General features: G+C 47.3%; 1 protein-coding gene across 2 annotated transcripts in view; it reads left to right on the top strand.

Moving 5' to 3' along the window:
• Positions 1–26,595, top strand: part of LOC123594622 (norrin cystine knot growth factor NDP) — a 54,724-nt gene that overhangs the window by 16,482 nt on the left and 11,647 nt on the right. The window contains exons 1-2 of one of the 2 annotated variants that reach the window (XM_045471470.1): positions 10,140–10,531; positions 26,041–26,420. In XM_045471470.1, the coding sequence (XP_045327426.1) occupies positions 26,247–26,420 (174 nt within the window). In that variant the 5' untranslated portion in view covers positions 10,140–10,531; positions 26,041–26,246. Of the gene's footprint in view, positions 1–10,139; positions 10,532–26,040; positions 26,421–26,595 lie in introns of those variants that run through there. The other variant, XM_045471468.1, reaches the window with a different exon arrangement.

Here is a 26,595-nt window from a genome sequence, read left to right as displayed (position 1 = left end):
CTTTGAATCTTTGCATTTCTAATTGTGTGTATAAAATGATTGTTCACTATCTTTCTGGAGTAACTCGCGGATAGAAGAATGTATTTAAAAAGAAAAGGGCTAGATAAAAATCTTAGTTTTCTTATTGCCCTAACAATGTGGCTCTTAAATCACTTTTTATAAAGTTCAAAAGGTGCTTGAATTTAGGGCTGAGAGTCTTTTTTCTTTCGTCATCTTTTTATAAACTGAAGATTGTCCTGATTTATGCTTTGATGAGATGTACAGTATGCTGTATGAAAAAGATATCCTCTCAATGCTTTGAAGATTCTCATAAAATGGTGAAAACCGTGCCAAAAGAGATTATTCACTAAAATTAGTACATATGCAGTGGTTCATTAGCTTGAATTTACATTGTGAAATTGCTCATTGAATTGACTGGGTATTTTTATAATGGTTAAAGACTGGTTCTTAATTCTGATTGTGCTTTAGAATTGCCTGGGGAGTTTCCCCCTGCCCCTCGAGGCTGTCTGCTTAATTGGGTAACATTTCATCCGGTGGGTGGGGGGAGAAAGAGGGTGTGCTATGTTGTTGGGTTTTTTTTTTTACATAGACTTTATTTTTCAGAGTAGACTTAAGTCCCCTCCCCATGCACACACACCCTCTCCCGATATCAACATTTCACACCAGACTGGTACATTTGTCACAACTGATGAACCTACATTGACATCATTATCACCCAAAGTCCATATAGTTTACATTAGGGCTCACTCTTGGTGCTGGACATCCTATGGGTTTGGACAAACGTATAATGACATCTATCCACCATTACGGTAGCTTGCAGACTATTTTCACCGTACTAAAAATTCTCCATGTTTGGCCTATTCATTCCTTTCCCACACCAACCCCTGGCCAGCACTGATCGCTTTATCGTCTCCATAGTTTTGCGTTTTCAAGAATGCCATATCGTTGGAATCATACGGTAGGTAGCCTTTCGGATTGGCTTCTTTCACGTAGGAATGTGCATTTTCCACGAATGTAAGCTTTATTGAGGTATTATTGACATATACAATTGGAAAGTAATATGCATTCAGGATTCTTTTCTGGCTTGTCATGGCTGGATAGCTTATTCCCTTTTAGCACGGAATAGTATTCCACTGTCTGGATGTCCAGGAGTTTATTGATCTGTTCACCTACCGAAAACAGCTTGGTTGTTTCCAAGTTGGCGCACTTATGAATAAAGCTGCTGTGAATATCCACGTGCAAGTTTTCGCATGGTATAGTTTTCAACCCTTTTGGGTAAATACTAAGGAGCACTGACATGCCCCGATTCGAGAGTCCCCCCCGAAAACAAACCACCAGAGTCCAGAGTCAAAGCCAAGCGGCAAGGGTCGTTTATTGCAGGTTCGAACCTGGTCCTCCGCGCACTCGTTGCAGGTGACGCTAAGAGGCCCCGAGCAAGGATCTTACAGCTTCTTTTACAGACAGGCACAAACAAGTTAGGGATTTTTTTGAGGTTACAGAGCTGTTATTGGTTGACATTTAAATTTGAACACTCAGCAGAACTCGATTGGTTCCCGCCTTTATTTCAAACCATTCAGCAGAACTTGATTGGTTCCCGCCTTTATGTCAGACTACGACCGGGCGTGCCCTGGCTGGATTCGGGAACGGCGCGGGGAGGGGAAAGATCTTTTCTTTGCAGTTGTGAGTATACCTGGTAATTTTTCTCTTAGCCTCTCAGCACACCTGCTGGATCCTATGGTTAGAGTATGTTTACTTTTGCAAGAAACTGCCAAATTGTCTTCCAAAGTGGTTGTACTGTTTTGCATTTCCACCCACAATGAATGAGAGTTCCTGTTGCTCCACATCCTCGCCTGTGTTTGGTGCCGTCACTGTTCTGGATTTTGGCCATTCTAATAGGCATGTGGTGGTAGCTCACTGTCGTTTTTGTTTTTGTTTTTGAATGTTTGTTCATTTTTGAGACAGAGACTGAGCACGAGCAGGGGAGGGGCAGAGAGAGAGGGAGACACAGAATCCGAAACAGGCTCCAGGCTCCGAGCTGTCAGCGCAGGGCCCGACGCGGGGCTCGAACTCACGAACCGCGAGATCATGACCTGAGCCGAAGTCGGCCGCTCAACCGACTGAGCCCCCAGGCGCCCCTCACTGTCGTTTTAATTTGCATTTCCCTAATGACATATGATGTGAAGCATCTTTTCATTTGCTTTTCTGCCTTCTTCTCTGGTGAAGTGTCTGTTCAGGTATTTTGCCCATTTTTTCATCAGGTTGTTCATTTTCTTCTTTTGAGTTTCAGCATCCTTCACAGATCTGATGTCTTTCGCAAATGTTTTCTCCAAGTCTGTGGCTTTTCTCTTCATTCTCTTAACATGGTCTCTCACAGAGCAGTCTTTGTTTTAATGAAGTCCAGCTTATCAGTTGATTATTTGATGGACTGTGCTTTTGATGCTCTAAGGGAAACTTTATTTTAATTAATGTATTTTTATTCCTTGTCTTCTTATTCTTTTTTTTCACACCTCCAGTTTTGGTAACCACCTCCACTTTCTGTTTCTAAGGGTTCTGCTTTTTTAGATTCTACATGTAAGGGAGATCATACGGTATTTGTCTTTCTCTGTGTGATTTATTTCACTTAGCATAATACCCTCATGGTCCATCCAAGTTGTTGCAAATGGTAGGATTTCCTTATTTTTCATGGCCAAATAATATTCCTCTGTGTGTGTGTGTGTGTGTGTGCGTGTGTGTGTGTGTGTGTGTCTCACATCTTCTTTATCCATTCATCTGTTGACGGACACAGGTTGTTTCCATATCTTGGCTATTGTGAATAATGCTACGTTGAACACAGGGGTACATATATCTCTTCAATATCCCGCATTTTCATGTCCTGTGGATATATACCCAGGAGCGGATCATATGGTAGTTCTATTTGTAATTTCTTGAGAAACCAAAGAGAGCTTTTTAAAATACCAGATGCCCTGTCTCCACCTTTAAAAACCCTGTGTTTTTTTAATGTTTATTTATTGGGGAGCCTGGGTGGTTCAGTGGGTTGAGTGTCCGACTCTTGATTTCAGCTCAGGTCATGATGCCAGGGTCGTGGGATCAAGCCTTGCATTGGGCTCCTCACTGAGCATGGAGCCTGTTTAAGATTCTCTCCCTCTCTCCCTCTCTCTCTCTCTAAAATAAAAAGAAAATGTTTATTCATATATTTTGAGAGAGAGAGAGAGAGAGCAGGGGAAGGACAGAGAGAGAGGGAGAAAGAATCCCAAGCAGGCTCTGTGCCATCAGCGCAGAACCCAATGCACGGCTCAAATTCATGAACCGTGAGATCGTGACCTGAGCTGAAATCATGAGTCGGGCACTCAACCCACTGAGCCACCCGGGCGCCCCAAGAGCCTGTTGTAATTAGCCTGAGTGAGGCCCGGGCATTAGCATTTTTAAAGCTCTTGTCTATTCTGAAGTTGAGAAGCACAGTGCCATCATTTCCTTTCTCCAGTCTTAGGCAACAGCTTTCAGTGTTTAAAAACCAAAAACAAAACTATCATTTGTTGTTTTTTTTTTTTTTTTTTTTTTTTTTAACGTTTATTTATTTTTGAGACAGAGAGAGACAGAGCATGAACGGGGAAGGGGCAGAGAGAGAGAGAGACACAGAATCGGAAGCAGGCTCCAGGCTCTGAGCTGTCAGCACAGCGCCCAACGTGGGGCTCGAACCCACAGACCGTGAGATCATGACCTGAGCCGAAGTCGGATGCTTAACCGACTGAGCCACCCAGGCGCCCCGTACCATTTGTTTTCTGATGACAACCCACTCTCCTGGTTGTCCTCCTACATCTCTGGCTCTTCTTTTCGATCTCCGTCACTGGAGGGGAGCTCAGGACTCCATCCTAGTTCCTAGCCTTTAGCTGGATTCTCTCCCGCGGTGATCTCAATCAGCCATATAGCTTTAAATACCTTGCATAGGTTGGGGCGCCTGGGTGGCGCAGTCGGTTAAGCGTCCGACTTCAGCCAGGTCACGATCTCGCGGTCCGTGAGTTCGAGCCCCGCGTCGGGCTCTGGGCTGATGGCTCAGAGCCTGGAGCCTGTTTCCAATTCTGTGTCTCCTTCTCTCTCTGCCCCTCCCCCGTTCATGCTCTGTCTCTCTCTGTCCCAAAAATAAATAAACGTTGAAAAAAAAAAAAATTTTAAATACCTTGCATAGGTTGATATCCTTGAAATATACATAGTGCTAGCTCTGAAATTGTCCCTGAAATTCAGGCTTGTGTATCGCACCATCTTCTCTACCTTTCCAACGTGGATATCTTCCGAGAATGTCCAACTGAACCTGTTCCAGACTGAATGTAATGATTCCAAACCCTGCCCCTCACCAAACCTGTGCTTCCCTCTGTCCGCCCTGGGACAGGAATGGCTCTGGGTTCTTCTCTTTTTGGCACCTTCCACATTTCATTCAGAGGCAAGTCTTGTATCATTCACCCCCCAAAATACCTCCCAAATCTGTCTGCTTCACTTCACCTGCTCTGCTTTGACCTTAGTACCAGCATCCGCCTTCTCTTGCCTGGGAGACTTCACTGACCTCTCTTTTTTTTTTTTTTTTTTAACGTTTATTTATTTTTGAGACAGAGAGAGACAAAGCATGAACGGGGGAGGGTCAGAGAGAGGGAGACACAGAATCTGAAACAGGCTCCAGGCTCTGAGCTGTCAGCACAGAGCCCGACGCGGGGCTCGAACTCACGGACCGTGAGATCGTGACCTGGGCCGAAGTTGGCTGCTTAACCGACTGAGCCACCCAGGCGCCCCTTCAGTGACCTCTCTTGTTGCCCTCTGCCCTTCCCCCCTCACCTGCCCGTGACCCACCTACATATGAGGCAGAGTGAGCTTCCAAAAATGTGAATGATTGCTTTACACTCATCAGTGCGTTCCTATCCGATGGCAAACAAAATTGTGTTAATTTCCTCTATCAGTGTATCAAAAACTGCGGTGTTAGGCAACAGAACGGTATCGCATCACAGCTCTTGAGGCCAGAAACCAAGATGGCAACAGGGCTGTGTTTTCTCTGATGGCCTTAGGGAAGAAGCCTTCCTTGTGTCTTCTATCTCCTATTGTTCGTCAGCAACCTTCGGCCTTCCTTGGCTCGTGAATCCATCACTCCAGTCACACGACCATCTTCTCCCTGTGGGTCTTCACCTCATCTTCCCTCTGTCCGTGTCTGTCTCTGTGTCTACGATTCCCCTTCTCATAAGGACATCAGCCATATCAGGTTAGGGCCCACCCTCGGGACCTCATGGTAATTTGGTCATCCCTGTAAAGATCCTATTTCTTTTTTTCAAGCCTATTTATTTGTTTTGAGAGAGACAGAGAGAGTGAGCAGGGGAGGGGCAGAGAGAGTGGGGACAGAGGATCTGAAGAAGGCTCTGCACTGACAGCAGAGAGCCGATGTGGGGCTCGAACTCACAAACTGTGAGATCATGACCCGAGCCGAGGTCAGACACTCAACCGACTGAGCCACCCCCATGCCCCTAAAGACCCCATTTCTAAATAAGGTCACGTTCCGAGGTACTGGAGGTTAGGCCTGCAACGGATGGTTTTCCGAGGGGACACAATTCGACCGATAGGAAGACCCAAACTCTCTCCACTGGCCAATAAAATTTTATTTTATTTTATTTTATTTTTTTAACGTTTATTTATTTATTATTTTTTTTTTTTAATTTTTTTTTTCAACGTTTATTTATTTTTGGGACAGAGAGAGACACAGCATGAACGGGGGAGGGGCAGAGAGAGAGGGAGACACAGAATCAGAAACAGGCTCCAGGCTCTGAGCCATCAGCCCAGAGCCCGACGCGGGGCTCGAACTCACAGACCGCGAGATCGTGACCTGGCTGAAGTCGGACGCTTAACCGACTGCGCCACCCAGGCGCCCCTAACGTTTATTTATTTTTGAGACAGAGAGAGACAGAGCATGAACAGGGGAGGGGCAGAGAGAGAGGGAGACACAGAATCGGAAGCAGGCTCCAGGCTCTGAGCTGTCAGCACAGAGCCCGATACGGGGCTCGGACTCACGGACCGTGAGATCATGACCTGAGCCGAAGTTGGACCCTTAACCGACCGAGGCACCCAGGCACCCCTAAAACTTTATGTGACGTATACGACTGCTGCTTTCATGTCCGGCCCAGCTCCTATCACTTGTCCCTCTCCCTCTTTCCAGCCACCTTGGCATTTCTGCTTCCCAAGTTTGCTCTTAGCATTTACATTCAAATGCCACCTCCACGGGGTGCCCAACTCTGCTCACCCCATTAATTCAGCCCTCTTCCTGGGCTACTTCACTTACTCTTTATCTCATTGCTGTTTCGTTTGCCTCATAGCACACATCACACTCCGAGGTATATAGGGTGGCTCTCCCTGTGGCAGAGGCTACCGGCGATCTACCCACCTACTGGTCAACCTCTTTGATCACTAAGAAGCAGGCATAGAGCAAGCTCTTCCCTCCTTCCCTCTTGATCCCTGAATCGAGAGGCGATTTCTAGAGTCCCCACCGGTTATCTTGGGTTCACGAATTAACCTCCCAGGGAACAGAAGCCAAGAACGGTGAGCACGACAGAAGTGGAAAGAGTTTGAGGTTTTTTTTTTTTTTTTTTTTTTTTAATTTTTTTTTTTTCAACGTTTATTTATTTTTGGGACAGAGAGAGACAGAGCATGAACGGGGGAGGGGCAGAGAGAGAGGGAGACACAGAATCGGAAACAGGCTCCAGGCTCTGAGCCATCAGCCCAGAGCCTGACGCGGGGCTCGAACTCACGGACCGAGAGATCGTGACCTGGCTGAAGTCGGACACTTAACCGACTGCGCCACCCAGGCGCCCCAAGAGTTTGAGGTTTTTGATGACACCAGGTCCTGGTCTCACGGTTCGTGGGTGCGAGCCCCACCCGTCAGGCTCCGTGCTGGCACCGTGTGAGCCTGCTTGGGACTCTCTCTCTCCCTCTTTCTCTGCCCCTCCCCCGCTCATGCGCACTCTCTTTCTCACTCTCTCAAAAATAAATAAATAAGCTTGAGAAAAAGCCTTAGTATAAAAGAGAATAATAGTATTCGCCTTACAGGACTATTGTGTATCTCTCTGAAAGAGAGCGTACGTATAGAATATTTCGCTCAGAGCCCAGCAGACAGTAAAAAAGCATTCAATAGTTGTTGTCGTTATTATTATGGATAGGTATTTTTGAATGAATACTATCCTATTCATGAGGATGGTAAAGATTAGTATTCTCATAGAGAATTAAAAACTGTAACTAGCAGATTATGCCGGTATGTCTGGATTTTACACACACACACACACACACACACACACTCGCATACTCCTATCTTTATCCATGTAGATATGATATGAAATGTTATTGGCTCTCAGTGGGTACCTCGATAAGTATTGATATATAAGAACTACGGGTCTTGCTGGGAATTTTCTACATTTGAAATTTTATAACAGAGACTATAGTAGACGGTCAGTGAATCGGAAACCATTTTTTTATTTGGGGAAGTGGCTAAGAAGAAGTAAAGGCTACATTTCCATCTGTATGCTAATGGTGTTGGTTTGCCTAAATTTGGAAAATCGAATGCTCAGGTCAGGACACCTGTCGCCCATCTCAAAAACTGTTTCTTGCTAATTAAAGCAGAAAGGAATTTATTGGCAGGATCTTGGTGGGTATGGCGATGGGGGGTACCGTTCACAGAATCACGTGGAAAGCTGGAGATCCAGGCTCATAAAATGGTGAATACGGATGTAGCCAAAAAGAGCAAATTGCTAAGGATGCCTTCTTGGACCCTGTGTCCCCAGGAGAGCCACCTCACGTGGCTGGGCTCGGTTGCCCCCGACATTGGCTGTTGTATCCTCCGGGCTCTCCATTCCAGAACAACCATGGAGAATAACCTTTGAATGTCTGCATGTGTTGGCCACTCCTCCTGGATGGCACATCCACCTGGCTCTCCAGCTGCCCAAAGAGGGGAGAGGAAATACCTCCTCCCTTCAGATTCCGCAGGGAGGAGGCAGGACCTGTCTTGGGATTACCCATCCCTTCCTAGGTGTTTGGATGCTCGGCGGCTCCAGTAAATATCCACGAGAGCTCCCAAGAAAGAGAGAGAGAGAGAACCTGAAAGCAGCACCAGAAAACAAAGGCTCAGAAGCGAGCCCTTAAAAGATTTCCCATCCAGCTGATAGACACCTCCTTCTCAGAACCCCGAGTGCATGTGAAATCGCAGCAGGAGTATTTTCATCCCTTTGGGCATGGGTGGAAATTTAAAGGGAACCCTTCTTCCTCAGCAATGTTTACAACAAACCAGTAAAGTAACCATACGTGGCACAGCGACCTTTCTGAAAAGCACGATGTGAGAAAAAAAGAGTTCCTGTCGCCAGATGCCTATTGATAGGCTCGGAAACGGGTCTTCTGGAGCCCCATGGGCGGAGGCGAAGCCTTTCTCTTGAGAAGGGAGCAGATGGTATTCTTCGCCACCCCTGACAGAATAAACGGCTGGAGGAAGCAGTGGGGCTCCATCTGGGAGAGAGCCGGTCTTCTGTGGCCAAGCAGTCAATGTGTTTGCGGTCTTTACACTTCTCTGTGGTGCTCTTGCAGAAGGGCAGGTTGTACAAGGCTGGAAAATTCCAACCGGGAAGGACCATACACCTCTTGACGTCCCTTCAGAGCAGATAAACTCTGAGAAACCCAGAGGAAACAGATAGTAGGGCGGAGTGGTGACCACGCGTTGGGAAAGCCACAAGGTATTTATTTAAGAGAAATGAACAAAGGTGGATGGGCGTCAAGCTGTGATATTTGAACGTGTTGGTGGCCAAAGAGTTCATCCTCCCTCCCGATCTGACCCAGAGAACTGAGCCAGAAAATGTGTTCATGACTATTTCCATGGCTCTTACTCAGCTACAAGTCATTTTCCCTTTCAGATTGTTTCCATTTTTAAGGCCCAATTTCCATTTGCTTTTTTGATCTTCTGCTTTTAAGACATTTGGCCAGTATCATCATCGGCCCTAGTGCCCGGTTTTCTTGCAAGGCTTTGAACTTGTCATTTCTCCTTCGGCCTTGTAGGTGGATTCTGTTTGTAACTGGCTGGTCCCAGGTAGACAGAGTTTTGCTGATGGGGCAAAAGGAAAGGCTTCTTCTGAAAAAGGTAGAGGTATAACTGAACATTTGAAGACACCTCTTGTAAACATCAATGACTGTTTAGAGTAAAAGTTCTGTGGAAAAGTAATGACGTGATCATCAATTTATTAATGAACAAATGAACGTGACCGTTTCGGCATCAACAACCCTATGGACCTCCCAAGAGAAATTTCTCCTTCAGTTTTATGATACATTTACTCTTCCGTGAAATGCCATTTTTAAAATATTCTCAGTTTAATTCTTCATCAGGGTTAATTTAACAAACTCATTCTGGGGCTGTGTCCGTGTGACATAAAATAATGCATAAATGGTTCAATGGTTCTTTGTGTTCTCCACAAAAATTGCTTGATGGTTTTCTGTCTTAATTTTAAGCTTTTGAAGGAAATATTCCCCTTGGTCTTTTCACAGCTCCTAAACAGCGTTATCCAGCTAGCAAGCAGTTAGCGCCCACACATAGTGACCTTTGCCACTTTTGTACAAAACTAGCTGTTTCGCTGGGGAGTCGGCCTTACCTATTAGTTTCACACTCCTCTATTCCAAGGAGCCACGGACTGCACTTCCTCCTGGTTTCAAAACCAGATGGAGAGTTTTATTCTAAGTGATGCAGATGAAGGCACTTATTAACGTGCCCTTGTGGATTTCATCGTGTACACGCTGCTAGAAATCATGTAATGGATGAACAACTCAGAAAAGAGCTCTCGCCACCCACACACATCGTGATGAAACGGGGCAGCGTTTTGCACTTGCTTCTACAGCATCGCCTGAGAAGTCGTTCTGATTCCCGTCCTCCTCCTCCCTTATACTTAGAATCTCAACTTCATCGCGGGCAGCTGCTGAATCGTTAAACAGAATGCCACCGTCCCTGTATTTCCAAAACTACGACTCTTCCCTGCGGACTGCCCATCTCCAGGGCATGCTTGCCAAAGAATTAAACCCAGAATATTCATTCAGCCTCTTGTTATTCCAAAAGGGGGGTGGGGGTGGGGGGAGGAAACTTCCTCGCCCTGGCCCTTGTTCTTCTGTGTCGTTCCCATCCCATCGTAAGATGCTCCGTGGAAGGGAGCCGAGCGATGGGCAGTGGCCGAGTCCCCGATAAGGAGCGCCTCACATTTCCGTGGCATTCTCATTTGCTAGTGCGCTGCTGCGGCCGCACGCCTGATTGATATATGACTGCAATGGCACTTTTCCATTTGACATTCTCTCTCTCTCTCTCCCTCTCCCTCTCCCTCTCTCTCTCCCTGTGTCGCTTAAACAACAGTCCTAACTTTTGTGTGTTGCAAATATAAAAGGCAAGCCATGTGACAGAGGGACAGAAGAACAAAAGCATTTGGAAGTAACAGGACCTCTTTCTAGCTCTCAGAAAAGTCTGAGAAGAAAGGAGCCCTACGTTTCCCCCAAGGTAAGCAGGAAAAACAAACGCTGACGGCTTGCCTAGGAAATTGCTTCTTTCCAAACCGACCATTTCATCCTCCTCTCAGACAAAGAGACAACCTTTAAATACCACTTAAATTTGCATTACTTGAATTTGCATTAATCGGTAGCATGCTAGCATTGTGGGGTTTTTTTTCTTTTTTTTTTTTTTAAATGAACGGGTCTTTGAAGTCTGTGACAGAGCCGGGGAGCCTCTCGGAGAGGCTGCTGGAAAATCCCTTTGGGTTTGACCGAAAGAGATTTTATTTTCGAACTCTCTGCGTAGTTCGATGGAACTTTGTAATGGTTCTTATATCTGACCCGGTGAAAGGAGGCTGGGAAGGAGCATTGGGCGACATGGATTCCTGGAGCCCCAGTATCTTCCCCACCGCCCTCATCCCTGTTACAATGGGGGCACTATGAAGGCGGGCAACCCTCCGAGTTTAAAAGCGCACTGTTTACTTTTATTACTACTTCTGTATGCTGCTGATCTCCTGCCAGGGCTCCGCCGGAGTGCTTAGAATGACTTCAAACAATAGGCAACATTTATTTCTAGCTTTCTCTGTCACGCTTTGCAGGAATCCTGTTCCTTTGCACTCTCCTCCCAATGTGCAAGGACTTCGCTTTCCGTAGACGCAGTCAGGAGCGCCGGGGAGAGAGAAGGACGGGTTTACTATAGGATTTTGATTGGGCAAAAAGTCCAAGGAAATGCATGCTGTTTGCCTTGGCCTTATCGCAAAGGGTTATTTTTAGTAGTCAGCTTGTCCCTGCGGCTCGACCGATGCTACACTGTCCGAGCGGTGACCGAGGAAGGATGCTCCCACCAGCGCAGGGACCGGGACCTGTAGGAATGACTCCTACAGACACCTGAGGAATATTCGGAGGGTTCTTTCGAGCTCCTGAATACAAGTTCTCTCTTTAAATGAACAATTGGGCTGTAGGAGGCCTGGGCATAACTCTTTCTTGAGGGACGGGAAGTTTGTGTACAGAATGTTAATGACTCAGAACGCGTTGTAACTGAGGCTCATTGTAATTCACGAGCCCAGATAAACCTGCGTGAAGAGTAGACTCCCTTCTCCAGTGAGATTCAGGTGCAGCAAAGGAAGCTCTCTGGCGAGATGGGAGTCCCACTCCCTTGCCCTTTGTAACTGTCAGTAACAACAGATATGGATGCTGTGAAACCGTCTCTTCGTTTCTAATATTCGTGTATTTTAATTTGCAAGGAGCTGGCTACGGCAAACTGCTCCAACATGTAACGTTAAGTACCTGGTATATTTGAAAATGTGGAGACGCCTGCAATACAGTGTCGGCTGTGGGTGTCAGCCACATACAGCGGGGACTGCGGAATGCTTCTCGAGTGTGTCCTTAGACCAAATGCAAATATCTGCCCATTTCCTTCTCGCCAGTCTGGCTTCTGAAAGTGAACTTTAGGGTCCTATTCAGTTTATGGGGAACTTGCCTGATCTTCTCTAATAACTAGCCTCCCGGGCATTGCTGAGTGGAAATGCAGCTTCTGAATGAGTTCATTTACAACTTTGGGCTATTCGCCGTTTGAGAAAGCCTGAAACGATACTATGGGTTCTATTGCTATGCAATTTTATGGTGATTTTTTTTAAACTACTGCGGTTAACAGAGCCATCAGCTGAGTCGAAACAATAGTCTTCTACTGTTATTCAGACCATTGTATGAGAATGTCTGAACACAAAATGCAAAGTTTTGCATCATTTACTTTAAAGTACGTTTGGTTCAGGTAAAGGGACAACTGACCGAGGCCTTCTTGAGCGGCTCTGTAACCAAGCAGCTGACACCCACAGATGGAAACATGCCTGTGGAGTTTTCAATCTTAATCCGGGTTCCAGTGACACTGTCAAGGGGAAAATAAATCATTTTTCAATACATTTAACAATTTCCAACTCATTTGTTTTTCCTGGGCCCTTGCAAAATGTGAGTTTCTCGGAATCATAGCCACCAATGGTGGCTGGCAATTTCTACCAGACCTTAAGGACTCGGGATTCAAGTGCTATTATTCTTACTGGTGAATTATTCATTCCATCATTCCTTTAAGAAATTCCGCTAGTCCTGATGGATGCAAAGGTGAATGAGGCATTGTCACATGCCTTCATTCTCAGCCTGTATGCCCTCTGCAGTTAGATTTGGGGACTGCGATGGACTTTGCCAACGGGGAAACGGGTCAATGACTTTCTTGTAACAAAGAGCTATTTCAAATATCCGCTGATACCCAGGCTTACGTGAAATGATTGTCGCTTATCAATGGGTTTTCTTTCCATTTGTGACGAAGGGGTTCCCCTGAGGCCTCTATCACCGGATCTCGGGTACACATCACTCAAAGCTGACAAGGCCCGGACCTTTCCCGCCTGGGTAGAGGAAGCCTGGAAAAAGGGCAGTTAATCCTTTCTCTGCTCCCTTGAGCACACTTTGGAGAGGATCACGTGTTGTCTCTATCAGGGATGGCTGTGAGTCACCTACTCAGCAGCTGACATCAGGGCCACTGGATGAATCACTGAATTAAAAACATGCCCGGAGGAAGATGCTATCACTGTCTCCCACCGCTCACTAGTCCCGCCCCCAGGATCTGAACCAGTGACCTCTGGGGTCTGGCCTAAATTCAAGGGGGCCCCTGGGAAGAAGTTGCCGGAAGTCATTCCCCAAGCCTAGGTCCCAGGCAGAGCCACACGCAGTGTTCCTTTGAAATAAGGCAGTCTTGTGTTTTCTGGCTTCAGTAGGTTACTCGGGGGAGGGAAAAAAAAAAAAAAAAAAAAAAACACCCTGAAGACAGCATCACCAGAGTCCTTGATTTCGGTCCTTATCAGCAGATAAGCCCCCGTGGTTGGATTAAAATGCCTCTGACTCCCTGGGGTGCCTGACTCACCCTAGCCAGCCTCAGCTTCTTGGCCAGTGGCCTCTCAGGCCAGGCTCACCTCTTCCCATGACACTCTGCTCCTGCTACTTTGTCCAGGCCACCTCTCCCGCTCCCCCCAACACCCCCCCCCACCCCCAGGCTGGGCCAAGCAGGGGCAGAAGGGATGGGGAGGCAGGTGGAATGACCGAAATGCTAAAGCAATGGAAGAGAGCTGGGCCATGTGAGGGTGGGTAAGCTCCAGGGCCCAGATCGCTGTGGCCTGCCCTGGGCTGTGATCAGCTGTCATTTCCTCTTTGTGTATGACACTGTGGAACATATTAAAATTTCTCGGGGCTGGTATGTGTGGAATTCCTCTGATGCCCCACCTCACCAACTTACCCGGACAATAAAAGCAAGGTTGTAAGCCTTTGAACAGCTGGCGGGCTATATATTTCCCCGCTTTCTTTCGCATAATCTAATTCAGAAAAGAATCCAGCTAGACTGGCAGTGCCACGTCTGGGCACTTGTTGCCTGCAAGTCCTTCCTCCGCCACCTCCTTCCCGCCCGCCCTGGAATCTTCCTGGGTGGCATGTGGCTTTTATTTTCTTTTGCTCTCCACCACTCACACCCCGCCCCCTTTTCCCTGCGCCGGAGCTTCTGCCATTGTGAGCTTGCTTGGGGGGGGGGGGGGATGGGGGGAGAGCAGCCCCGTGAGGTCTGCTAGGATCGGGGGGCTTCTGGAGCCCTTGAGCCTGAACCCACTCGCAGAGAGGAGCAGGGCTCGGCCTGACCCTCAGGCGGTTGAGAGCGGGGCTGGAGTGACCCCGGGCTGGTGGGGACAGGCATACCATCACAGTGACCCCGCACATCTCCTCCGGCGCAGGGCTGGGGGGTGGACAGCTATGGGAACGCCTGGATGCACTTCGGCCTACATTAAGAGAAATGTGATTATTGTCTGTTCCGGGGACAAGTGGCTTAAAACAAAGCTCCCTGGATCCTCAGGCCCCACTCCGCCCCCTTTCTCCGTCCTTCCCACAGCCGTCCCTTCCCAAGGAAAAAGGACAGACAGGGTTTTTCATTTGGCTAGCATGAGCTTGACTGTCTTTTGGAAACCCAATTGGGCGAAAGGGAGAGGGAAAAAATGGATCCTAGCCGGAGCTGAACTAAAAATGCATGGGGCCGGGGAGATGGGGAGGACTTTTTCTCCCTTCCTTCCTTCCTTCCTTCCTTCCTTCCTTCCTTCCTTCCTTTTTTTTTTCTCTCTCTCTCTCCTAACAGCAGAACAACCGTTTGGTTTATGAGTTGCCAATGGAAGGCACTGGACTTCTCAATTAGGCATCCCCATTTAAGAGCCTCATGCAAACTCTTCAAAGATGGGTTTAAAAGCATCCTTGAAAGATGCTGCTAATGTCTTTGGGACCAAAGGTATCCAAGAGCAATCGACGATGCAGCTTCCTATTCCTTTTCTTTTCCTGGGGGTTTTCGTAGTCTTTTCTGAATTAGCTCAAGTTCATTAAAAGACCCAAAAGGAGAAATTTAACACAGCTGAATGAAAATGAGTCTTTTCCTGTTCGCTTGACAAGGGGTGGGGGGTGGGGGGGGGGAGGAAAGAAAGAAGAAAGAACCCTCCTCTGCCACTTCTTGGGTTTTAATATGAATTATTCCATACAAGTCCCTAGGCTAGAGGATCTATTTAAAGACGCCTGGCAGCATGAAGGGAGAGGGTAAAAATACAACCGCTCTTTTGTCCATCAAAGGTTTTCTTTGGGAGGACATTAAGAGCATTTCTATTTTCCTGTCTGCCCCTGCCAGTGGCAACGTTCCAGCTGGTAGTACCCACTCCTCACCAGTCAGATCAGCAACCATAACCATGAACTTCTGTGTTTGATTCGGGCAGAAGACAAAGGGTGGGGAATCCTTCCGAAACCCCCAAGCGTGTGCAGCGCGGCGGGAGAGGCTGGTATAGAAATGAGTGCTGGCTCGGCTGTTCAGGTTGCATGCTGCAAATTCACACACACACACACACACACACACACACACACAAACACCCCACGTTTGAGTTTCTGAGGACGATTGTGCCGATGGCTGAGAGTTACACCCCCTAGACCCATTTTCAATCGTCAGAATGTAACACCCTGGATGGGGTTCACAGTCTGGAACAACCGCTTTCTTGTTAGAAAGAGTGCTGACTCAGAAAATTCAAAGAATGGGTAACTTCAGTCGACAATATATCCCCAGTGCTTAGAATCAGGAATTCATCCAATTGGGGTCCGTTTCGCCCTCATGTCAAAATCTGCACATGAACGCTGACTGGTAGCTTTAAACTGGTTTCTAGAAGGTTTGCAGTGGATGTGTTTCTCTTTTTGTTTTTCTGCAAAAGCTAAGAATTTTTCAGACAATTTTCTCTCTTCCAAGGCCTGGCTCAAGCCCAGCTTTTCCTTTCAAACTGTGATCCAACCAATTGCAGTATCCTTTAAAAATGAAAGGGCAACAGGTTAATACATTCACAAAAGTTGATGAACTGTCAGAATGTCACAATAGCCCTAAACAGGGCGTCCCCTTCCGTCCTGCCATCAATAGGGAATAAAAGCGGGGAGGGAGCCGGGCACGGGAGAAGCAACAAAAGAGAAGGAGGAAGGATTATTTTTGATGTTCAAAATCTGCCACCCCACATTTTCAAATGGCACCATTTCAGAAAAGGAAGCTTCCTTCAGTTTCACCTACTCCCCCCCCCCACCCCAGGAAGAGGGGTTTGAACTCTGAGGTTGCCTTCTTTACTTGGCATTAGAAAAGGAGGTCAACTCTTCAAGTGAAAAAATATCCCCATCCTCAGCTCTCAGTGAAATGTAGGCACATACGTGCCTAAAATGGACGTGAAAAATCAAAGTCCGATTTTTTTTTTTTTTTTAAAGCACAAGGCGATATTTTAGGACTTGATACATTTCTGTGATTTTTTTTTCTTTCCTTCAAACTATGGGAAATTACTCCTTTTCAGAATTTAGATTTTTCTTTTGAGGTTGGAAATCCAAAGGCAGCAGAACGGAATTGTTCAAGGCGGACTGACAATCAAATGCCATGGCTAGCCATAAGTGTGCGGAGTTTACGCAAAGCAAAAATCCAAAGGGAAAACCCACAGCCCAATGAGTTCAGAATTCTTAGCAATATGGGAGGAAAATGTACCCCGGCGTGTTTTTATTTTCACCTTGCCCCTTTGGCGGAAGTCTGCATGGATTACAAAAGGATTGAATTCGGTATTCAAATCCCACCGTTGGGCAGAAAAGGCCATTTGAATGGAGACTGGGAAGAGCGAGTTTGTCCCATTGTTTATGCCCCATTTCTAACTAAGGGCTCTACAGCTGTTAGGTGAGATCAACTACCCACCATTCCAAATCGTTGTTGCGGGTGAGGAGATTCAAACGCAGCTTTGGAAACACTTTGCTGGATACTTTGAAGAAAAGCCAACATACCCATTTGGCTCCAGGGCAAAAGGAAGCCTGTACCCTGAGCTAACATTGGTCACCTCTCTTCTCCTAAGGCCACACCAAAGCCAGCAGTCCAGCGGCAGAGCAAGTATCGAATTGCGCCGGCACTAGGGTCCCCAGAACACCTGGTCACCTTTTCTTTCCCGTCGGGAGAGCAGACCTTCATGCTCTGGCAGGACTGAGTCCCCTGGGTTGGGTATCTCAAAACTCTCACCCCTCATGGGAAACCCCCTTCAGGGGAAAGAGTGGGTAAAATGTAGGGAATCTTCCCTCTCTGAAATTGGGCTATTTGCAATCGTTGAAAGAGCAGTGGCAGATTTTGAACATAAAAAAAAAAAAAAAAAAAAAAAGAAAAGAAAATCCTTCTTCCTTCTCCTCTGTTGCTTCTCTTATGGCTTCCGCTCTGCTCTCCCTGTTTTCACGCCCTGTTGATGGAAGGATGGAAAGGGGCTCCATGTTTTAGGGCGGTCGTTGATTCGTGGCACCGTGGAAAGGCCACCCCTAAGCATTTTCTGACAGCTCGTCAACGTATCAGCCACAGCTTTCAGTGGAGTGGTAGACTTACAGAAATAATCCAAACCCCCCCGAGGAAAAGACTTCAACCAGATCGTGCTTTTTGACACACACGGGTAATCAGACTTCATCACTTCCAATTTATGCAAGGTTTTGTACTCTAAAAGTCGGTTAGTTATATCAACCATTAAGAACTCAGAATGGGTCTTTTCATAGAAACCATAGAAGCCCACAGAAGCCCAGCACTGGATCCAAGAGCCATCACCAACAGGCAACTCTTTTAGACCCGAGTCCCCACCCGGGGCTTCAGGAATGTACCTCCCCTAGCATAAAGGTTCTGTGGATGCTTTAGCAAGCAGAGTGCTTGGCTCTTGACCGCTAGGACCTTATTCATTTTGCATCCACCAAGAAGACGACCCTTCTAACTAATCTTCCTCTTCTATCCCGAAGCAGAGTATCACAGATGGCCCCACCAGGGGATGCCGATCTGGGGCTCAACCTCGGTTTAGGAATAAGGTCATTCGTAGGAAAAGTGCAGGAGGGTTGAACTCAGTTCTACCATGATTGGCTGCCATCAGTGTTTCTCCTCTCCCCATTTGGTGGACACTGGAAAGAAACACTGCAAATTTTTTTTTTTTCAACGTTTATTTATTTTTGGGACAGAGAGAGACAGAGCATGAACGGGGGAGGGGCAGAGAGAGAGGGAGACACAGAATCGGAAACAGGCTCCAGGCTCTGAGCCATCAGCCCAGAGCCCGACGCGGGGCTCGAACTCACGGACCGCGAGATCGTGACCTGGCTGAAGTCGGACGCTTAACCGACCGAGCCACCCAGGCGCCCCAAGGCCACCAATATGGTCTCATCAAAAAGGCAAATTCCTATGGCTTGACCTTCGGTTTTGCTTCAGGGCCCACGTTACAACTTGTTTGGACTTTTCTGCAATCATTAACTTCTGGAGTAAGAAAGGAACCCTTTCTTACTGTAGTATTGCTTCGGCGAAAATGAAACCCCAAAGCACTTGCTGTACTCTGAGAAGGTAGGATAGACTTGGAGGATGTTGGAAATGCATAAAACCCCACCAGCATCTAGAGCAGTCCGTTCATTTTGAAGATGAGAAAACTGTGTCCCAGAGAAAGCAAGGGACTTGCTCGGGATCACACAGCCAGTGAGGGGAAGGGTTTCTGGTTTCAGGGGCGCCTGGGTGACCCAGTCAGTTGAGCGTCTGACTTTGGCTCAGGTCATGATCTTGCAATTCGTGAGTTCGAGCCCCATGTCGGGCACGCTTCTGTCAGCACAGAGCCTGCTTGGGATCCTCTGTCCCCTTCTCTCTCTGCCCCTCCCCCACTCATGCTGTTTCTCTCTCTCTCCCTTTTTCACACACAAAAATGATCTTTTAAAAAAAATTCTAAAAATGCTCTTCTGGTTTCAGAATGCAGTGGAATAATTATCTAATATTTCTAACAAATGAGTGCAGAACACTGGGGCATGGGACACTGAACCCAGGCTGGCAGTGGGTTTGGGGAAGAAGAATTGAAAGCTGTAGGTAAGCGGGAGGTTGACTAACGAGAGGCTCCTCTGGAGGTCCCGAAAATCAGGATTTTTAAGTTTCAGTCAAGTCTCAAGGTCAAGTCCTCCCACACCAGTCCCTCCCCAGACAGTAAAACTATTTAATCCAAGGACACACACACATAGGAGGGGCCACTTGACACTTGACTCATCCTCAGAAATCACTTCTATTCCCAGTCCTTCTTTTTTGCACCCTTCGTTCCTCCGGGATCGTGATTTGCTGCCTTTTTCCCAGGCTGTGGTCCTCCCCCCCACCCCGCGCCTTGCTTGTCCCACCACTCCTCTCTCCATCACTGCCACTGCTGCCTTTGGCCATGCGTGGCTAGGAATGCAGGTTGTGAGAACACAGAGTCCCATCCCAGACCGGAAGACTCAGGTCGACTTGCAAAGAAGTTGCCGTCTCTCTCCCAAGGTGCACCGTGGAGGCAGGCGTGGCCTCACACCCCACGCGCCCCGCGCCGCCCCCCCCATCGGAGAATAGACACGGGGAGATGACAAGGGCGCGAGCCACACCCTCCCCAGTGACCTTGTGGTTGCCCAGGCTCAGTACCGCTGCCCCCGGGTCAGCCCGGGCTTGACTGCTTGGCTGCTTACTGATGTGCCGCCAGATGGGAATAATATCAAAAACCATTCGTTGAGCGCATGGCATGCTTTATAAAATCCAACATGCTGTTTACAGTTTATAAATTAAGTGCCTTGGGAAGAGGCATCTGACTTATTCTCCAAGGCATCTAGTTGACTAGATCCAATTGGAATTCTTGGAGTTCCTGAAAAGGAGTTACTTAGCACTTCACACTCTCTGATTAGACCTAGAATTCTTTCTTTTTCGAAAAGCCTAGGTGTGATGCGTTCTCTCAAGGCAAGCTTTCTTCCACACTTCAGTCTTCTCGTTTTCTTTCTGGCCGTTCCTTTGAGAGAGGCTGTGTGTTCGGCCATGTTTACCCTTACTCGTGCCTGAGAGGCTTGTTTAAATTTTTTTAAATGTTTTCATTTAGTTTTGAGAGACAGGGCGAGAACATGAGTGGGGGGTGGGGGGTGGGCAGAGGGAGAGGGAGACGCAGAACCCGAAGCAGGTTCCGGGCTCCGAGCGGTCAGCACAGAGCCCTAAATGGGGCTCGAACTCACGAACCGCGAGACCGTGACCGGAGCCAAAGTCGGATGCTCCACCGACTGAGCCACCCTGGCGCCAGGGTTGTTTTAAATGATAGGAAATATCAAATCATTCTGTCTGTTACACTGACGCCATTCCGAAGTCATGATGTTCTATCTGTTTAACTTAATCTTCTTAGAAATGATGCAATGCGTGTTAGATATGAATTAGATGTTAAGAGAGTTGATCCTTGTGTCCAAAAAATTACCCAGGAAACAACAGGCCAAGCCTCTTTGCTCGTAGATGCAGTGAGCTGGAAGAAGGCACCAGAATAGGCCCTATTTTTCCCCCCCGACCCTTAACTGTTATCTGCTAGAGCAAAAGGAGACACATCGTAGGTGCTTAACGAATGTGTGTTAAACACATATTTGTACAAAGAAGCCACAGGAGGGGCGCCTGGATGGCTCAGCCGGTTAAGCGTCCGACTTTGGCTCAGGTCACGGTCTCACGGTTCATGGGTTTGAGCCCTGCGTGGGGCTCTGTGCTGACAGCTCGGAGCCTGGAGCCTGCTTCGGATTCTGTGTCTCCCTCTCCGCCTGCCCCTCTCCCACTTGTGCTCTGTCTCTTTCTCTCTCTCAAAAATAAGTAAAAAATATTTTAAACAATTAAAAAAAGAAACGAAAAGAAAGGAGCCACAGGAGGCATTACTTGCATCTCTCAATACTGAAAACAGCCTCCGGGTGGGAATATGGATACCCAAGCACTGCCTTCTCTCGCCTGGCAAGCGGGGCAAGAATAAGGCCATTCTTGGCACAGGCTGCTTGTCTTAGCCTGTTGCCGGAATAACTTGCGTGAAACCAGCAGTCCGGCCTCTGCCAGGCGGAAGGTCAGCCCAAGAGTGAGCTGATCTGTGGACACAACACCATCTCTCACCCAGGAGGCTGGGCCCGCTGTAAGCTCTGCTATATTATTTCCCCGAGGATGACAGGTGGGGAAATCTGGGCACCAGTTGTTCTTTTCCACTGGTATCGTTTGGAGGGTAGCTCCAAAGTCGGGCACGCGGGCCTACGTGCCTCTCCTGCCGGCAGAGGCTCTACATCGGAGGGATGAGAATGTGGGCTCTGTACGTCGGCCAAGTCCGTGTCTCAGAGACCGTACCCAGCGCACGGGGCGGCCCTGGAGCTCCTGAGTTCAGCAAGAGAGTCGCTTTCTCATTCAATCCATCGCTGGCCAGGCCGAGGTTCTCAGTCTCGATGGGCAGCATTTGATTTTTGATGCTATGTGGCTTAAAGAAAGAAAGAAAGAAAGAAAGAAAGCAAATTGGAATTAATTTAACTTTGGGAAAAGTGACAGGAGCTCCTTCAAGACAGACATCAATTGCCGCTAAGCCGCTGTAAATCAGGGCTCTCGGGTGATGTGAATTTCCCTCATTTTCGTGTTCCTCTTCGTGAATGCTTCCCCTGGCCCTGTGCGCTTCTCCCCTATGCACCTGCCACCAACACGGCGTTAGGACAACTTGATTTAACATCGCTCTTTGTTTCAGCGTGAGGTTTACTTCTTCTTCCACACGACGGTGTCGGTTCATTCGATTTGAGCACTTCAGGCAAAAATCCCAATGTTAAGTTGCAAGAATCTGACCTTTATGTTTTGAGAGCTCTGTGAGTTCTGTGGCATATGTACATTGCTGCTTGGATTCTTGTTTCGGAGTTTAACATGAAAACTGAACAAAAAGTACCATGCTTTGTGAGTGTGTGGAAATGAAAAATGTATTTCTTATCAGCAGTAAAGCAACATTTTCCCTGTCATGCTTTTATACTTTATCTTTATTACCACTTCTGGGTTCAGCTTATCTTCAACGAGAAAATCAGATAATAAAGTTACATTTTGTGTGACATTAACTATCTCTTTGCCGTTCTACACTTCCCAGCATTCGTTGGCAAAATACTTTTGCAAAAAGTATCTTTACCTTTCAGGGAAAAAAAAAAAATTCAACTGTGCTTGCAATTCAGGATGTTGCTACTAGGTGGCAGTAGTGCTTAAGAACCAAATGATCCACCAAGAACAATGTTTGACTAAGAAACGAGACTAGCCCCTACGCGGCTCAGTCGGTTGAGCAGCTGAGCGTCCCACTCTTGATTTCGGCTCAGGTCGTGATTCCGGGGTCCTGGGATGGAGCCCTGTATCAGGTTCCATGCTGAGCCTGCTTGAGATTCTCTCTCTCTCTCCTTCTGCCCCCTCCCCCACTGGTGGTCTCTCTCTCTCTCTAAAATTAAAAAAAAAAAAATTAAAAAAGAGACTAACACGTCTTCCAATATTTATAAGAGATAAAAATATAATACTACGAAAATACTCAAACTGGCACAAATCGTAAGCATCCATTAACTTAATTGCTATTTTTAAGCCAAATTTTGAAAAGACAAAGTGTAATTTTTTTGGATGAAATTTTGGATGGGCAATACATTTACAAGTTCGGAAATGCACAAAGAAAATAGATGTCTGTATACAGTGAAAAGTCTTCCTCCCATGCCTATCCTCCCGCTGTCGCAAATAGCTCATCGTAGAGCTTCTTGACTACCCTGCCAGAGCAACTCTGTGCCAATATAAATGAACACAAATATATGTTCTTATCACACACAAATTAGTAGAGTCACTGCATCCTTCTTTATACAGTTGCATAGTATTCCATTGTGTGAATGCTGTATAATATATTTAGCCAGTCCCTTGGTGATGGGTATTTTGTGCAGTGTCCAACTTTATGCCATGACACCCAATGTTGGAGTGAATAGCCATATGTTTGTGTGATCTCACACGGAGGGTAATTCTCAGAAATGGACTAGCTGGGTCTCGACATTCACATATATAGGGTCTTGTCATTGGATGTCGTTTGCTTGTTTTTTTTTGTTTGTTTGTTTCTTTGTTTTGTTTGCCATCAAGCTATGGGTTTTTCTTTCATTTTGCTTTGTTCATTTAACCATCCCTGCCGGCCATCGGCTCTGAAGAGAAGTGGCTGGAAGTGGGGAGGGAGGGCCAGGACCAGAATGTCTGCCTTTCCCTTCACCCCTTCACCGCCGATTCCTGGGGGGAAATACCTGTAGGGCTGGAGCGGTAAAAGGAGAAATCTATAAATCCCTTTTCTGAGACTAATTAAGGCTTCAAAGAGACAGCTAACCACTTGGGATAATATAGTCATATTGAAACTCAGGAAATGGTCAGTAATGCTGCAGCTTCTGAACATTGAACCCTAGAAAGCTCTGGCTCTTTGAGGTGAAATCTTGGTGAGTTTCAGTGTGATGTGCAGCTGAAAAGAAAACAAAAAAAAATGCTCTTTGTCATTCTTTGCCAGTTTAGAGCTTTAGGCTCAGGTTTGACCAATTTCTTAAAAATAAAAAAATTGGGGGGGGAGCGCCTGGGTGGCTCAGTTGGTTGAGTGACCGACTTTAGATCAGGTCATGATCTCACAGTCCGTGAGTTCGAGCCCCGCGTTGGGCTCTGTGCTGACGGCTCGGAGCCTGGAGCCTGCTTCGGATTCTGTGCCTCCCTCTTTCTCTGCCCCTCCCTCACTTGCACTCTGTCTCTCTCTGTCTCTCAAAAATAAATAAACATTAGGGGCGCCTGGGTGGCGCAGTCGGTTAAGCGTCCGACTTCAGCCAGGTCACGATCTCGCGGTCCATGAGTTCGAGCCCTGCGTCAGGTTCTGGGCTGATGGCTCAGAGCCTGGAGCCTGTTTCCGATTCTGTGTCTTCCTCTCTCTCTGCCCCTCCCCCGTTCATGCTCTGTCTCTCTCTGTCCCAAAAATAAATAAACGTTGAAAAAAAAAATTTAAAAAAAATAAATAAACACTAAAAAAATTTTTTAAATAAATAAATAAAAATAAAAACTTTAAAGCTTATTTATTTATTTTGAGAGAGGCAGACACAGCGCTAGTGGGGAGGGGCAGAGAGAGAGGGAGACAGAGAATCCCAAGGAAGCTCTGTGCTGCCAGCGCAGGACTTGAACTCACGAAACCGCCAGATCATGACCTGAGCCAAAACCAAGAGTGGGACGCTTAACCGACTGAGCCACCCAGGCGCCCCAGGTTGATCAGTTTTCATGAGATGTTGCCATTAGCAAGCTCATAAAAGAAAGTGGTGCAAAGTTGTGTGAAGATATGGTCTTACCTTTAGGACTGTCTTCTACATTTGGAGATGGTGGTGACTGAATCCGTGCGTATCAGGCGGGGCCGTTTTAGAACAAGAGGGGACTGTAGGCGCCATCTTTTCCAACTCTCCTACCCTACAGATGGGGAAACTGAGGCCAGAGCAGTTGAAATGCCCTGTGCAAGGTCTCCCAGCTAATCGATGGCAGTGCTCCAGCTCAGGTGGATCTCCTCATTACTGGTCCCTGCCCGTCCTGCCATTTATAGGATTTCCCAGAAACACTCGCGATGAGATTATGCCATCACCAGGGATGCTGTTCTCTGAAATGGCCCTTTGTCACATACACTTTTCAGCCTGGGATCCCCCACCCCCCAACTCACAAGAGAGCTAACTGAGGCTAAGTGGGTCTGGGGCCATTCTATTGGAGCAAAATGAATTGACTTACGGGGACTTGAACTTCTTATCTGGATCTTATCATTACTTTGCCCTGTTTATTTGGACTGGCCATAAGTAGGAAGTTAAAAAAAATGTTGTACCATGAACAAAATAATCAAACTCTTATCTGAAATACCTTTTGAAAGTCTGCCTGAAGCTTTTATTATCATGTTCCTTTTGTTTGGGATGTAACGACAGGTCCCCCTAGTTTTCCTAAAAGTTTGCAAATATTTTTGACGCTCTGTCATCTGGTGGGATAAAAAGCATCCATGTTGGCCATGTGGAGGGGGGCTAGTGAGGTGAAATGGGGAGATCTCAGGACCTCAGTCCCTTGCCCAAGAAGTACATAGTTAAAAGAACAAAGCAAGTTTTGGGGCGCCTGGGTGGCTCAGTCGGTTAAGCCTCCTGCTCGGGCTCAGGTCATGATCTCGCGGTTTGTGAGCTCGAGCCCCGCGTCAGACTCTGTGCTGACAGCTCGGAGCCTGGAGCCTGCTTCACATTCTGTGTCTCCCTCTCTCTCTGCCCCTCCCCTGCTCGTGCTCTGTCTCTCTCTGTCTCTCAATAATAAATAAACCTTAAAGAAATATATATATTAAAAAAAAAAAAAAAAAAGCACAAAGCAAATTCCAGGACAACTGGTATACCCTGATCCCATCGTAATGGTAAGCGTTTGCTCTGACGACCACTTACTTTGTCACATTATACCAGGTGCTCAGGCTACAGAGGCTCTGCGGAAACGTGTGACTCTTTGGCAAATAACGCGGGTGTCGCTTTAACCACACTGGGGGCCGGCGCGCATAATGTGTATTTCAGATGCGTATTTCAGATGCACTTTGTCATTGATGCTGGGTGGCACGGGGCTTCAAACGAAAACAGGATGGGCCCAGAGCACAGAAGGGGAAAACTAGGTGGGTGGACTAGGAAATGAAAACTGAGCTGCTTTCCCCTGGGACGCGGCCTGTGTTCATTCGGGCTGGCCTGCCTCCTTTCTAGTCCTGTGCGCTTGACGTGGCCACCAGAGCTCACTGAGAAGCTGGATAGACCTTCCCGCCCCCACCAGCCAGGGATGGGGATGGGACCACCCGTATTCAGTGACGCTGGGGCCAGAACCACATGTTTCATCTTGACTGTGAGTTCAAACTATCCTTGCTCCTAGAAACGTGGGGCTCCGGCAACTGAAATCAACACGTGCTTTCCTGAAACCATTGCGTCCACCTCCCAATGGCTATAAATACGTAGCACAAGCTATGGGGCGGGAGCTGGTAGGATGAAGGACAGCCCGTGCTAATGGCACTCTGGAAACCGATACTCTTTCCTCAAAATGACATGGAAAAATTCTACTCAAATACCTCCTGGGCTCCATTCGTTTTTCTGGGTAAATGTTTCCGGGGAAAACCATTTCTGTTTTCATTCCAGCTGTGCGGCAGATATCGTGAGGGTGGATTGCAAGTGGAAAGAGTGAGACCCGACTCCGACACACAAAGGACAATGACAACCAGAAAGCTCCGGCCAGATCGTGCCCTTTGCTGGGAAGGAACTGGATCCTAGGGGGCGAAGGCATTGCCAATCTTTAGTCCTCTGCCTCCCTCTGCTGTTCCTTCTGAGAAGTTTTCCTTACAACAATGAGAAATCATGCACTCGCTGCATCTTTTTCTATGCTCTCCCTGCTGGCGCTGATGGGAGATACAGACAGCAAAACGGACAGCTCGTTCATGATCGACTCGGACCCTCTGCGCTGCATGAGGCACCACTATGTTGATTCTATCAGTCACCCGTTGTACAAGTGTAGCTCAAAGGTAAGACGAAGGGCTCGGTGAAGGTGGCGCGACTTCCCAGAGTCGGGAGAGGAGCCGTATTCCTTTGTCAGGGGCTGCAGAACCATGATCGTAGTCCAAACCTGAGCTAGATGGCTGGCCCACGGGGCTTGCGGGAGAATCGTGCTTTTCCTGCTTTTCGGGTTTCCCAGCATGC

The sequence above is a fragment of the Leopardus geoffroyi genome, chromosome X (genome assembly GCF_018350155.1).
Source record: "Leopardus geoffroyi isolate Oge1 chromosome X, O.geoffroyi_Oge1_pat1.0, whole genome shotgun sequence".
Taxonomy (NCBI): Eukaryota; Metazoa; Chordata; class Mammalia; order Carnivora; family Felidae; genus Leopardus; species Leopardus geoffroyi.
The sequence above is the reverse complement of the archived record's forward strand: the minus strand, read 5'-3'. Positions and strand labels throughout refer to the sequence as shown.